The sequence below is a fragment of the Jatropha curcas genome, chromosome 6 (assembly GCF_041381405.1).
Source record: "Jatropha curcas cultivar XTBG-Jc1 chromosome 6, XTBG_Jcur_1.0, whole genome shotgun sequence".
NCBI lineage: Eukaryota > Viridiplantae > Streptophyta > Magnoliopsida > Malpighiales > Euphorbiaceae > Jatropha > Jatropha curcas.
This window is the reverse complement of record NC_143156.1, coordinates 7,143,098-7,159,153: the sequence shown is the minus strand read 5'-3', so window position 1 is coordinate 7,159,153 and position 16,056 is coordinate 7,143,098. Positions and strand designations below refer to the sequence as shown.

At 26.9% G+C, this 16,056-nt stretch overlaps 1 protein-coding gene across 1 annotated transcript; it reads left to right on the top strand.

The window, feature by feature from the left end:
• The first annotated feature begins 5,754 nt into the window (after nt 1-5,754).
• Nucleotides 5,755-9,086, top strand: LOC105650743 (uncharacterized). The gene is made up of 3 exons (XM_012237688.4): nt 5,755-6,504; nt 7,280-7,627; nt 7,747-9,086. The coding sequence occupies exons 1-3, from the start codon at nt 6,037-6,039 to the stop codon at nt 8,368-8,370; spliced, it is 1,440 nt and encodes a 479-aa protein (XP_012093078.1). The 5' UTR covers nt 5,755-6,036; the 3' UTR covers nt 8,371-9,086.
• Nucleotides 9,087-16,056: the final 6,970 nt, after the last annotated feature.

The window sequence follows — 16,056 nt, the reverse complement described above, 5'->3', positions numbered from 1 at the left end:
CGTAGGATTATAATTCCATATAGAACTCTTAAATTTTGATACTACCACATAGAATTTAATTATTAGTTATAGTATATATAAATATTAATATTAATTATCGTTTAATTATAACAATTAATATATATTAATAAATAATTATAATTATTATAATATTGTAACCTATCTTTCTCTATTAAAATTACATAATTCACTAAAAAAGATTATTTTATTAATGTATATAGATTTGTAATTTATAAATTGCATTTACTAATAAATTAACAAAATAAAAAGATCTCTTAATTAAAAAATAAACTCCAAAAGTTTAAATTAAGTGTGAACCAATAAGTATGATCATACATATAAAGTTTTGAAAATGAAAAACTAATTTTAGAGACTTGTTTAATAGTTTCTTTAAAAAAATATAAAATCTAGAATATATATATTTATATATATCAATGACCATATTTTGCATTCAATGATCACTTCATTCAAAGGTTTGAGAAATTCAGCCAATTCTGTAAGGTCAGATTTATATACCAATAAAATTGAATCATTTAACATCACCACAATCAAATGAAATAATGTTGTAAATGTGAAAGTTTATATTAGTATCAACCTAATATATATAGAACACTTCTTTTCTACTTGAAGCTATACTGAAAAATAAAAAAAGTTCATATTAACATAAATTAGCAAATTAATGCTCAAATAATGGTACATATTGAGATTTTAAAAAGAGAATAATCGAATCTTCAAAATCAAGTGGAATAATTTTAAGCATATAACTTCAATCATACACAATTTTGATTGAATATCATTGCTGAGTAGGAATGATGACGAAAGTAAAAAGCTCTTATTGAAAATGCATGATTCCAAGATATTGTGAATCGGATGAGGAGTGTGATGATTGATGCTTATCTGTGAGAAGATAATTGGATTGCAAATGTAAGCAAAAATGTGTGAAATACACTAATTGATGCTCTGTACAAAAGAAAGAAAGGAAAAAAAATTAACATACAACAAACTAACAAAAGAAAGAAAGCAAAGTGGTAACCATATAGGTATACAATTAAAAACAAACTAACTATATATTTTATGTAAAAAAATAATCATCTTGTTCATTTAAGCCAATAACTAATATAGATACATATATAGGTACAAAATTAAAAATTTTGAAAAGCCAAATTATCTTTGAAAAATTTTAAATTTTGAAAAAAATAAAACCAAATACCAAATAAAAAAGAATAGTTTTTAAATTAGATTAGATTTCAAAATATATTGCTATTATGTAAATAGTAATTTTAAAATTACAAAAATATAACTATCCAATCAAAACATATAAAAAGAAAGAAAAAAAACCCAAAAATTCCAATTAAAAATTTTCAAAAGCCAAATTATTTTTAAAAAATTTTAAATTTTAGAAAATGAAAATCAAATACCAAATAAAATAAAATAGTTGTTAAATTAGGTTAGATTTCAAGATATATTGTTAATTTTTTATTCATTTTTAATAAACTCAGATCTATTTCTTCTTTATTTTATTTATTTTTTGTTATTGTTGCTTTATCTCCATATTTGGAGTTCTTTTCTTCCTTCTTTCATGAGGGTTTACTTCATTCTTTATAAAGTTTTATTCTTAAAAGGTATGATATTTAATTTTATTTAGTCGGCAAATTTAGATCTTGTTTTACTGATGTGTATCTTCGATTAATAGAGCTTGGTAGTGCGGTCTATTCCTCCGTTGATGCTATCAACGCATAGTGGCTTGAACTCATCCATGTACGTCATACGCAGCAAGTTTTTGGAAAAGCTATCTAAGCATAAAAGAGCCGAAGAAGTTATTTTGTTGTCTAAATCAATTAAAAGACCAGTTACTACTATAGAGATTTATATCGGTCAAGTTATCTTCAAGTGGAAAAATCCAATATTATTTCTTTTAGTTTTAATTTTATTATTCAAAAGAATATAAATAATTATTTTATAGTTGAATGATCAACAAACTTTCTATTTATTATGATAGTAAGTTCTATTTTTGGTCTCATTAAGTATTTGTAATACTTGAGTTTATTATTAATGAATTATATTTTTCAAAAAAAATATTGTTATTATCTAAATGTTAATTTTAAAATTAAATAAATATAACCATCCAATCAAAATATAGAAAAATAAAGAAAAAAATTCAAAAATTTCTAAAAAAATATAAAATAGAATTCTCAAAGATTAGAGTGTCAACTCACGTGTTTTTGCTTCATATATATATATATATATATATATGTGTGTGTGTGTGTGTATTAAATAATTAAAATTATTATAATATTATAACCTATATTTTAATTACAAAATTGTCATAATTTTTATGTTGATTATCATATTAATATGTTTTATAACTTATCTTTTAAATTAATATTATTATAATATTGATATTGAATATCATAATTGTCATTTATTATTATGAAGTAAAATTTTATATTGAAAAGAAATGATAAAAAAAGTTATCGGTGAAAATATTTATTAATAGTTTTATTAACAATGAATATTCAAACGTTTCGATATTTATTTGTTTTAAAATTACAGTACATGGTCGTCTTTGTTAGTTTTAATGATAATATATTGAATTGCACATTAATTGCATACTACTCAACTATAAATAGAGAGCGCTCTTTGAGGTTTGGTAAACTCAATTTTTTTTAATTTAATAATTCTTATATAATTTCTTTTCAACATTGATATATTTTTTCCTTCGAAATTCCATCACTCTATAAAATTAGAAAAAGTTTGATAAATTATAAGAAAAAATGGTTCATATAAAATTATCATTAAGAATGATATATATAGGTTTATAATTGAATTTCTATTATCCATTTTATTTTTTTTTATTTATTTTTATATCATATAAGAAAATTTATAAATCAATGATTTTGAATACATATTTCCTTTTCTTTCAATTTTATTATAAATATTAAATTTTATATAATTAATTTAATATTTTGAATTTGAAATAGATGTTATTTAATTTAAACAAGTTTAAAGAAAATTAACAAATATGAAATTAAAAATAATTTAAATTATAAAATTTTTCTTAATTAAATTATATATTTCAAAATATTATTAGACAATATTTCTAATATTACAGAATAAATATATTTATTGTGCAGAGCACAGACATACTACTAAGTAAATAAATAAATAAATGATACTCAATTTATATAAATAGATAAGAGTCAGAAAAAAATAGTAAATTTTAGTAGAGATAAAATTAAGGTGTAAACTAGTTTCTTTACGGCACGCATTGCAGGTTGCCATTGTTTGTTGTTTATATTTGATTTTTTATATAATAAAGTGTTGATCGTGACCTTCTCTTATATTATCTAGATGATTTTATAATGTTAAACTACGATTTTGTATTAAGATTAAAATAAATACATTACTAATTTATATTATATTTTCTAAATTAATAAAATGAATAATTTTACATTAAATACACATATGTTACTATATATATATATAACATCAAATTTTCCTATTAAAACTGTTTTCTCTGTATTTTTTATGTGATTATCTTCTTTCATCTTTATTAGAAACCCTATTTAGTTAGTCTAATTTATTTATTTGCAATTCAATATAAATGTATATATACCATATTTATTATATATACTTCTCTTACTCTCATTTTTTTCTAATGCAATTTTGAATAATCCAGCCATTGATTATTTTTCTTTTTTCTTTTTTTTCATATTTGCATTGATTATGAAATTCTTAATAACTAAAAATGAAAATAACTAATAAAATAATTATTAATAATTAATCTGCTTTGTTATCTTTATATATCCAATTAGTTAATCTAACAATAATATTTTTTAAATATATTAAATATTAATATGTTGAAAATAAATTTATTTTGAAAATATATTCTAAACCTAAGTATTAAATAGTTAGTAAATACCATATCTATCTAAGATATTATACATATATATATATATATATATATATATATATATATATATATATATATATATATATATATATATAAATTTATAGATAACTTTAATTTTAGATATAGATAATTAGGTATGGATAAAATTAGATATTGATAAGTTTCTATTTTAATATTTTATTCTAAATTTATAATTTAAAATTTAAAATTTTAATTCATTTTAAAATTGAATTTTTTATTTTATATATATTATTTATATATTTTTCTATAATCTTGTACGAAATTTCTTATAGGAATATATAGTAATCAATATTAAATGTTATTATTTATCTTATATTATTATTTTTATATAATATATTAATATATAATTTAGAATGGTATATAGTTTATATTAGCATATAATTAATATATATATAATTTAATATTAATGAAACTAATATATAATATAATACAACTTCACTTATAATACAACTAACTATTTCCAAAAAAAGAAAATTAAATTCAAAAGAAGAAAAATATCACTTTGCATATGAAATATATACCAAAATTGATATTAAATTATTAAATAAAGAAAATATTATATTGATTAATATAATTAGCAAATTATTAAGATGCTAAAATTAATAATTAATTAAATTTAATATAAGAATCGATTAGAAATTGATTATACATTTAAAGAGAAACATATATATATATATATATATATATAGAAACTATAAGTAAATATGTAGAAAAGATATATTAGAGTCATATTTAAATACTATAATGATATTAAAGTCTAAGTTATTTTTTATTTAATTTAATTTATACTTTGATATTATCTTTTAAAATGTAAATTATTTAATTTAAGCATAGTTTGGGAAATCTCACATTTTCCTCCTTAGTACATCTATCCATGTTATGTATATATGTTGTTATTATTATAGATAGGTAAATTAAATTTTGTTAAATTTCAAATTTTCAAATAAAATTATAATATTAATAGAATTCTTCAAGTCAATATGTGAGTTTTTGTGATTATTAATTAATATTAATATTAATATTACTATTAATTGTCAAATATCTTTAAAATATTTATTATTTTATTAGTCATAATTATTAATTTTTAAATAAATAATATTAAATAAAAAATAAATTAAATTAGATAATCATATTATTTTTATTATCTTAATTAAATTATTTAAAATGGATAATCACATTAATTTTATTATTAAATTAGTTAAATAAATTGTAGAATCATATTAATTTGATTGTTTTACTTAAATGATATTGATTAAATTAATTAACTAAAATGGATAATTATATTAATTTGATTTTTTAGATAAATCCAATATCAAATATTTACAATTAATCTAATATTATTTATATTTTTAAGTTTAAAATTTTGAATTCACTATTTATGGCCGGCCCCTTAAAATTCATGAGGAAAAAAATTAAATAGTTTTAAACAAATGTGTTTTTTGTTTTTGAAGAAAAAAAAAATTAAAAAACTTAAAATGAAAACCTGTGACACCTTATTTATCATGCAACAAATAAATATTTTTTTTAATTTATTGGAGACTTTTACGAGCCAAAATAATATTGTAGGTTATACAATCTCTTGACTTACTAAATTGGTGAAAACAACTTTGACTGTGAGGACTCAAACTCAAGACCACCACCTGAATGATAGTAAATAAAAATTCATTTGAAATTTTAAAAAAATGGTAATAATAGAAATATATTAAATTTAATTTAAGCAAACTTAATTAAATTGACTGGAAAAAAACACGTTACATTTAAAAAGCAATAAGAGAATATATATGCAAAATATATTCTCTCTCTCTTTCTCTCTCTGCCTTCCCCACTCTATATTACGACCTTTCCATTTCGTCCTCGAAGGACGCTGCTCTCTCTCTCACTCTCTCTCTCGCTCAAAAAGCTCACTCAACACTCTTTTAACACAGTCCTATTCAAAACCCATTTCTCTTTCTCTATGAAGAAACCTCACATCGCCATTAACGACTCTGTTCCCTTACCTTTTCACATTCTCTAAACCCATTAATTAGTCACTAGAAGGAAAAACCTTAACTCCATTTTCATAATATTTTTTTCTTTATTTTTCCATTTTCATATACCAAGAAATGGAAAAAAAGCAAAGCTTCTTTGCTGCTCTCAAAGAAGAAGTCGTTCGCGGCCTTTCCCCTTCTCGTTCTCGCTCCAACAGCCCTGCCCGAACCGCTTCGCCAATATCGGTTCTGCTACGGCGAAAGAAAAACAGTAGCAACAGTCATTGTAATCCCTACGCCGCGCAACCGGAGCTTTTGTCTATGAGATCGGGGAGCTTGAGGCCGGCGGTCGGTGAGACTTTAACGCCGTTGATCGAGGGTCCGGATCCTGATGGAGGAGGAGAAGGAGAATCGAAGCGGGTCGGGTCGGGTCTTGGCAACTGGATGAAAGGTCAGTTAACGAGGACTCCATCGGTTTCTAGTTTGGCTTATAGAAGGTCTGATCTAAGGTTGCTTCTTGGAGTGATGGGTGCACCGTTAGCTCCTTTGCACGTTAGCACCATGGACCCTTTGCCTCATCTCAGTATCAAAGACACTCCCATTGTAACTCTCTCTCTCTCTCTCTCTCTCTCTCTCTCCATCTTCCCAATTCTTTTGGTTTCTTCCTCTTCCAATGCATTTGGTTTCTTTGAAATTGTGGAGATTTTCTAGGGTTTAACTAAAGAAGGAAAAATGGCTTTGGTTAAATTTTTGGAAACTGCTTTTCTTTTTACCTTATTTTCATTGATTTTTCGCCCTAACAATGTTTTACTTGCATACATCAATTTATTTTGAGAGTTTGGGTTGTATTTGATTTACCAGAAGTAGTAGTTTTGTGGAGTGTTTTTTTTTTGTTTGATACTTTTGGTAAATTAGATTTTTCAACTTTTTGCTGGGTTTATTAAAAAAATGTGATTTGGCAGTTGTCATTGGACGCCTAAGAATCATTATGTCTAAAGAATCTTAGATCCATGGGATTATTTACTTTTGTCTTTTATTTTGTTATTTTCTCTTTGGTTGGTGAGAAAATAGAATAAAAATGCAAGAAATATATGGTCAATTCTTCACCAAATTATTGAGAAATTTGATTTTTATGTTCTGATTTATTTTTCTCTGCTGAAAATTGGATCAGAAGTTCTCAGAATAAAAACAATTGATATTTGCTTAATTGTTTGAAATGGGTTGTTGCAAGCTGGCAGAATTGATCTTTGGCTTTTCTACAAATGTGGACAGAAAATCTCATTTTGCTGTTCTGTAAGAGGGGAAAGAAACTGCTTAAAATTCAGTAAAAAATTGAACCACTAAAAATGTTTGTCTTCTAAAAGATGTATTATTGCAGGAAACTTCCTCTGCTCAGTACATATTGCAGCAATACACAGCAGCCTCTGGTGGGCAGAAGCTGCAGAACTCTATTAGAAATGCATATGCAATGGGAAAGGTCAAAATGATAGCTTCGGAATTCGAAACACCCACGAGAGTAGTGAAGAACCGGAATGGTTCTAGGAGTGCTGAATCAGGTGGCTTTGTGCTTTGGCAGATGAATCCTGACATGTGGTATGTTGAGCTTGCTGTTGGGGGTAGTAAGGTTCATGCCGGCTGCAATGGCAAGCTTGTTTGGAGGCACACACCATGGCTTGGTGCCCACACAGCAAAAGGGCCAGTTAGACCCTTGCGACGTGCCCTTCAGGTGAAGTTTTGTGTATTTCTCCTTTATTGACTGCTGCATTTATGTACTGATTTTATGTTGGCTGTTTACTTTTTTTTTTATTATTATTTTTTTTAATGGACTTGCTTTTGCTATTTCAGGGTCTTGATCCAAGAACCACAGCTAGTATGTTTGCTGATGCAAGGTGCATAGGGGAGAAGAATATCAATGGTGAGGATTGCTTTATACTAAAGCTATGTGCTGATCCTCAAACGCTTCAGGCTAGGAGTGAAGGCCCGGCAGAGATCATAAGGCATGTTCTGTTTGGCTACTTCAGCCAAAAGACTGGTCTTCTTGTTCATATGGAGGATTCACATCTGACCCGCATACAATCTAATGGTGGTGATGCAGTTTACTGGGAAACTACAATCAATTCATTCCTTGAGGATTACAGACCTGTTGAAGGGATAATGATCGCTCACTCAGGTCGGTCTGTGGTGACCCTTTACAGGTTTGGTGAGGTAGCAATGAGCCATACCAAGACAAAGATGGAGGAAGCTTGGAATATTGAAGAGGTTGCTTTCAATGTTCCAGGCCTTTCATTAGACTGTTTTATACCCCCGGCAGACTTAAGATCGGCGTCCATGAGCGAAGCTTGTGATCTCCCTCAAGATGAAAGAGGAAAAAGTGCAATTGCCCTTGCAGCTCATCGGGCAAAAGTTGCAGCACTAGAAAAACAACATGATAGCAGCGCGAATAACATGATATGGAAGATGGAGGTCTAACAAATGGTAGGATTAAATTAGGGGAACTGTTTATAGCATTAGCTAGTTTTAATTTGGCTAACCCATTAGAAATTGCTAAGTAGCACTTGAAGTCATTTTTTTGGACTTTGAGATATGCCTCTGTTAATCTCTGTAAATAGAGCATGATCATTCACAGGTTTAAACTAGGCCTGAATGAATCTTTATACTCTCAATACAGAATCCAACTAGGGAGTTGGAGCTCAGTTTTCCGGTTAGGGATGAGCAAATGGAGGTCAATTTTTAGTTTACCTTCCATGCCTTGAGGAAGGTGGTGAAGCTCTAACACAGCAGAACCATTAACCTTTTTATAGTACTAATGCTTTTGTGTCAATGCATATAGCAACAGCGGCAGAAAGGGAAGCTGCTAATTTTAACATGAGTTTATCGCTGATGTCTAGTTTGTTCAATTTTCTGTTTGTGGGTTCCTTACTCTTTTGTGTGATTTCTTACTTGATGTAAAAGTTGTTTTTGGGTTTTGAAGAAAATGGAAATTTTCTGAATCTGATGAAAAAATACAGGTTAACAATATGGGTTAGTTTTTTAGCTGCAATTACAAAATTATGCAGGCTTGATGATATGTATCTGATTGTTGTGGCATTTGATCATTGCTGCTGGTGGAAAAAGGATGTAAACAGGATAATTTGTTGATCAAATATTGAAAACTTATGAATATAGATATCAGAAATCTTTCCTCATCTCTCTCTCTCTCTCTCTCTTACATGTCTGAACCCTTCTTTTTTTCCTTTTGTTTATTCTTGGTTGTGCCTTTATTTGTTAGATATGTAAAGTTTAATGTAATGGAAACAGCATCTTGGAAAAATAATGGTTGGAGGATGCATGAGAAGAATGCTCTGCCAAAGTGAGGAAACTTGCAGAATTTGAATCTTTGACTTCTTGCTATACGAGAAGTGAGCAACTTTAATAATTTTTTAATATGGATATTATTAATCAATTAATTAGAAATGGTGGGGTCTGTTTATTGTTGAAAATTTTTTTAATGCTTTAGTTATGTTATGTTAGTACCTTTATGGTTCTATCTCTAAATAACTGTCATCTCTTTCTATGGTGCTTCGCAGCATCTTCTTTTCCCCTTTCTTGACTCTGACTCCTTGCGGGACAAGATGACTTTTCTTGTGGGGTATCATCTTTATTGTTATCCTTAAATTAAATATTGAAAACCCCCTTTTCACTCTGCATAGAATAATAAGGGAATAGCATAGTTATTTACATGAATAATTATTTTAAAACTTCTGTTTAAATTTAAATATTAGTAAATATATAATTTTAATTTTTTATGAAAAGTTTTATACAATTATATATATATATATATATATATATATATATATATATATATATATATATTTCTTTTTGTGTAAATCGCCGGTATTCGGATCTTATTATCAAAGACCGGTTAATTCAGTTCGGAACTTAATAACTAAAAAATAATCTAAAAAATTGTTATTGCTAGTACGTAGAGCGACGAAATGTTATCAAAATTCATAACTTCCGGCACAATAGTCATATTATTCATAAAGTTTGATATGGTATAAGATATTTTTTTGTAAAATATATAAATAAATTTATGCATTTGGAAGGCAAAAACTTGTGCGTACGAAACATCATTACAGCAAAGGCATGAGGGGATAAAAAAAAAAAAAGGGGGAAAAAGGTTCTCCAAACCCATGTGATTGCTTCTTCTTCTATCTTCCTTTCTCTTCCTTGGCTGCTTTTTTTGTGTATGAAACATAATGTATACAATTTTTCATGCTTTTTACAGACAATGTCTCTTCTCTTCAGTCTTTACTCTTCCTTCTTGTTATATTTTCTTTATTGAGAGAAGTTTAAAGGTTTCACCTCATCATTATCATCCTGAATGGTCAAATTTCCCATTGGGGAGTTGCTTCCATTGTTTTCCTAGTTATAGGTCAAGGACCACAAGACAAATACCCTCATTGGATCCATATCCATTGTAAGATTATGAATTGCATGATAAATAAATTAAAAAAAAAAAGATTAAGCATGGTACTGATTCTTGATATTAAAAGTAAAATTATTAGTCCGATTCAATCAATTTTCAACTTCTTTTTTTATTGATCTAATCATCCTATCTATTTAAATATTTCGAATTACGAACCAAAATTGGAAATTTCAATTCAGAATAGGAGCTAGCAAAGAACATAATGGTACATCACTTTTGGGGGGGACTGTGATGTTGAGGTACGCATTTGGTGAGTAAATGTAGAAACCAAACCAATGTTACATAAACAGCAGAGGCCAGAGAATTCATTATTTGATACCCAATTTTAGAAGCATGTGGTTCATTTGGCCAATATGGTTTCATAAATGATAATGCAAAGGCAGGTGAGAATGATATTCTAGCTACCCTTTCCTCCTTTTCTGTTCCTTATTTCCTTTTCTTTTTTCTTTTATGGCTATCTGTCGGTCGAGGATGATAATGGAGAGTTTAAACCTACCCTATTTCAACCTCACATATGATTCAACACCCAATTATTAGTCAATCAATAACATAAATTAATAATAAATTTTCAATATTTTCCAAAGCTTAAATAATAATTTTATTTTTTATAACTAAAATTAAAATTAATCAACAGAAAATAAATTTGGATAACTAAAAAATTAACCTAATTACTCATCCATTTATTTTTATCCTCTAATTAACTATAATAATATGATTAATGTATATCTTTAAAAAGAAAAAAAAAAAAATTCTACTTGGGTAGTTGGATTTATGATGGTAGAGATAAAGAAAAAGAGGCATTGAATCTGATTTAACATGAATTTGACCCATTAGTTACCTGCTAAAGAGGTAGCTTTACCAAACACATAGTCATTCCCTACTTCTCTCAATTGTCCTTTTCTGTATCTTATCAGTCAATACATCTATTAAAGGTCTTTCTATAGTACACTTTGATGTTACACTGCTCAAATGACTTGGATTGAATAGGTTTCACCTCCATTCAGCCTCTCTTCCAATCTCATATTTCAAAGGTTTTTTTTTTTTTTTTTTTTTTTATTATTATTAATACAAGTAATTTTCCCTAATAATAACTATTTTGCAAAGGTTGGTGTTTATATAAATATGAAATGTTCGGTTCAAAATTATAATGCGTTCATTGGATTTGCGTCTATCAAGAGTGTCTTGGAATATTTGAACAAACGAGTTGAAACATATTTAGTCCAAAAATAAGTGGATGAAAATAAAAAGAATTCAAGATGAGGAAAAATATAAAAAGATGAAAGGCACGTGAGAAAAATATAAGAAATTAGCGAGTTGGAAAAAGAAAAGAGAAGCACAAGGTATAGAGAGTGACTTTAAAATTTAAAGATCAATGTGCGTAGTATTTACAATGGAGTCGCTCTCTATTTATAAGTATTCTAAGAGTGCACACCAAATAATAAATATTCTAGAATGCGTAATGACGTCTGTACAATAGTTATATAGTTGAGTTCTAGACTCAAATAACCCCTTAAGAGATGTCTTCTTTTTCTTTCTTCTCATAGCTATTATGGTTAGCTGCTTAAACTTGCATACTTAGACTTTGATAATGGGTCAGCATCAAAGTGTTTTTTTTTTTTTTTTTTACAACCAAAATGTTTAATTCCAATTAAACAGTAGAACGTAAAGATTATTTGTCCTTTCAGTAAATGACACTTTTCAAAAATTGAATTTGTGTTTTCATTTTTATTGGAGTTGAGATCGCTCACCATAACCAACACCTTATTGGTTTTGAAAAAGTACTTTTATATTAACTTTCACGCAATATTCTTTTAGATTAAATGGAAAGTATTCACTAATAATATATTGGTTCTAATAATAGTTCTAATAGTAAAAAATTGGTGGGAAAAACTCTTGGTACTTAAAAAAAAAAAAAAAGGTACTTTGAATGATATGCAGTTGAGATGAAATACAAAGGGAGTGTTTGTCCCATACTAAATACACAAGCAAAATAATGTCGTTGGTTAATAAAATCCAATGCAGGAGTGTGAGAAGACCGATGATAAATACACACACAGAGAGTACAATTAATGAGTGTTGGGTCTTAGGCTCTTACATTACATATTCCGTGAAAGAGTGCATCTTCATACTTAATCTGAGCGTGTGCATGTTCACACTGGCAAATACTTTTGTTTTTTCTTGGTAGAAACAGACAAATATTGTTTACTGTTGAGAGCTGGAGTTACCAATTCTCGATTTATGACCGATTCAACTCAATTTCGTCATATTCAAATAGTTATTTTAGAAATTTAATTATCGATCAGTTTTAATATATAAAAATCATTTAATTTTCAATTTTTGGTTCAATTACTATATTTGAAACGAATTTATTTTAAGCCAATAATTAATTTATTTTAGAATAATTGAATCCATACTAATTTAATTCGGTTTGGATCGATTATTATACCATATGATCTTAGATTTGAATACCATAAAAATATATTCAGATAGACTGAAATCAAGCTAATTCAGTTTGATTCAATTTGGTTAACTGAATGCTCACCCCTACGAGCCTTTGTCTTGATTTGTTCTTTTTGTCTATGATTTTTTAAAATCAATTTCATATTTATTTCTTTTTAAAAGCAATTTTAAAAATATATTTTGTTGATATCAATTTGAATATTCCAAAATAGTATTAATATTTACGAATTAATTATTAGAAATAAGATATAGAAATCTATCCATTAAATTATTACAAGTTGTGATTATGAAGCTATTGGATTATTATTGGTCAGTCAGTGTAAGTGTTGGTCAGCCGTGTGATAAGTGGTCCTGCAAAAGTGGTCCCAATAATCAATAGTGTCTAATTACAATTATTAATCGGCAAAATGAGTATATTACTAAATTTACTTTCTAATAATAAGTCTTTGATATTAATAACCCTAATTCTAGCATTAGTGATTTGAATATTCAAGAAATGAATATCCTGACGTGGAAAATCAACTACATAATTGGTCTATCTCTAAATATGATGTTAATATTATTTATAAAATTAGTTCTTTTGATTTTCTTTCTGAATATTCAATTAAATATTCAATTAAACAAATCGAACAATCTGTTTCATTAAGTCAAAATATTTTTTCATGCGCGTCTCTTCCTCCGTCCCCGATTAAAAAGAAAGAATAATTCACATTAATACAAATAAACAAAGTTTCACTCATTTGATAAAATTTTTGTTTTATTTATACGATGTATAAAGTAATATAATTTTTTTTTTCTTTTTCCAGATAAAAATATCATAAATATAAATCTTTTTGAACAATGTCTTCTTATATAGTATAGAACATAAACAAAAAGAAGATACCAACATGTACAAATTAATTTATATTGTAAAGAAAAAAAGGACTTAATTTCTGAATTTATTTTTTGAAAAATTTATATATATAACAGTAACATATGTCTGTGAATGCACACATTGAGACAAACATATAGTATTATAAAATAAATTATATAAAAAAATTAAAAAAAATTAAATGAGATACTGAATTTTATTTAAGAGTAGAGCATGGGGTAGTCTCCCAGCAGGGAGCCATAAATATGCATAAAATCTTGGATTTTGCTGCTCTATTATTTAATGCACCATTGAATCCTTACCCTTCCAACTAGAGGAAGCTGCCTTTGCCGACACTGCCTGCTTTCATACTTCTATTTATTTATTTATTTTTTTAGAGAAAACATTTAATTAATTTTTGAATGAAATTCACAATTCATTAATAAAGATTATAATAAAAATAAATCAGAATATTTCAATAATAGGAATAAAAAATATAAATTTGAGCAATAAAATCTTCTGTTTTGATGAAAGGAATTAATCTTTTGAATAAAATTTAAATATATTTGAAATATAACAATAAAATAAAGAAAAAGAATCTGTTAAAGAAGAGAATAACTCGAATAATAAAATTAAAAAAAACGAGAGAGACGGCTAGAATAATTAATTAATTATTGGTAATAAGTTTCCAAACTCTTCTATGTATATTTTGAAATGCTCAACATGTCAAGCAAGTTAACAACACTTCCTAAAATCCAGCTACATTTGTAGTATTAAAAAAGATTTAGCTAAGTTTCCTAAAGTCAAAGTAAGTAAGCATAAAACTATATTAAATTGGAACAATAGGAAGAATCTTGTGCTTCATTGTTCTTTTCTTTTTGATATAATATTAATTAAAAATTAAAAGATTTCAAAATTATGTAATGAAAATTTATTATATTTTAGGCCAGCTAAGTAAGCTCCTTCTTTAATCATTCATTAATCTTATTATAGCACATGATAGCAAAAATCTAAAATTTGAATTTTTGGTTACAAGTCAACTAACATAGTCCTTCTAGTCCTAGGAAAGAAGAAGGAAAGTGTAATAATGTTTCACATTCCCAATAAACAATCTTGAAGGTGTACAAAATAAATTTGTGCATGTAATAAAAAATATATATATATATAAAATATAACACAAGAAACCCATATAACCCATTGGGTTGTATTGGCAATTGTTTCGGGTAAAGTGATTAAACTTGGCCCATAATAAATATCTTTTGTTGTCTCAAGGGCTTTGAACACAAAACTCTAGTTCCCACTCTTTACTACACTTGACCACAAGCTGGTTTTAGTTTCTACAACCAATAAATCGAAAGCAATTCCAATATGTTAACGGTGGTTTGAACTCCAAAGCATTGTTGGAATTGTAAATCCATGAACAAGCTACTTGGACAAATAGAACAAGACTCATATATTGGCTTCCTTGTAACAAAAGGATTCAATAGGAAATAATGTGAGATAGGCGTGTAAATAAGCCGAGTCAGGTAGCGAATTATTCAATCTCGGGAAAAGAGTTTAAAAAAGTTAAGCTCAAATCAAGTTTAATGATGTTTAGTTTGAATAGTCTCGAGCTGAGCTAAAGTCCAAAATTTTTAGATTCAACGATTTTTGAGCCGAATTTCAAATAGGTTCAAGCTTGGCTCGGCTGATTTACAGTCCCAGTGTGAGATTTATGCGTTATAGTTTCTCTCTAATTTTATTTGTTACCTCTGTTTGTATTCTTGGTCTGTATTGATTTACTTGAAAGGCGAAAACATTGGGTGTATTTGCATTCAAGGGACTGTGTATTATTTTTCCTTGTATTTTTCATACTCTTCTGATCAATGAATTTCAGCTTCGTTTTCCTTGTGGACATGTATAAAATTGTGTCAACTCAATTTTAATCTATTGTGAATTTAATCTAAATAAAATTTGATTCATACTAACATAATCAGTTTAGTAAGAAATTGGTAATTTGAGAAAAAAAAAAAAAAAGAAGAAAGAGTTTCAAAATCAAATAGTTTCAATAAGTTCTTGAAAATATTAAGTTTCTTCTAGGAAGGGACTGATTTTATAACCAGTTTGAACAGAGATTTAAACTTATTTAGACTTTCGGATTAAATAAGAAATTGTTAATTTGGAAAAAAGAAAATTCAAATCAAATAGTTTCTGCAAGTTCTTGACAACATAAAGTTTATATTCAAATCAAATACTTCAAAAAGGAAACAATTGATCAATTTCAATTTATAACCAGTTTGAACAGAAATTTGAATTTATTTAGAGTTGAGTTAATCATAATTACAAATATTAAAACGTAAAAACTAACTGATTAAATAATTGACCGTTTGTGCTCATA

Coding starts and splice junctions, on each gene's coding strand:
- LOC105650743 (XM_012237688.4), top strand. CDS start 6,037: ATGGAAAAAAAGCAAAGCTTCTTTGCTGCTCTCAAAGAAGAAGTCGTT. Junction 6,505..7,279: donor GTATCAAAGACACTCCCATT/GTAACTCTCTCT, acceptor GTATTATTGCAG/GAAACTTCCTCTGCTCAGTA. Junction 7,628..7,746: donor CCTTGCGACGTGCCCTTCAG/GTGAAGTTTTGT, acceptor TTGCTATTTCAG/GGTCTTGATCCAAGAACCAC.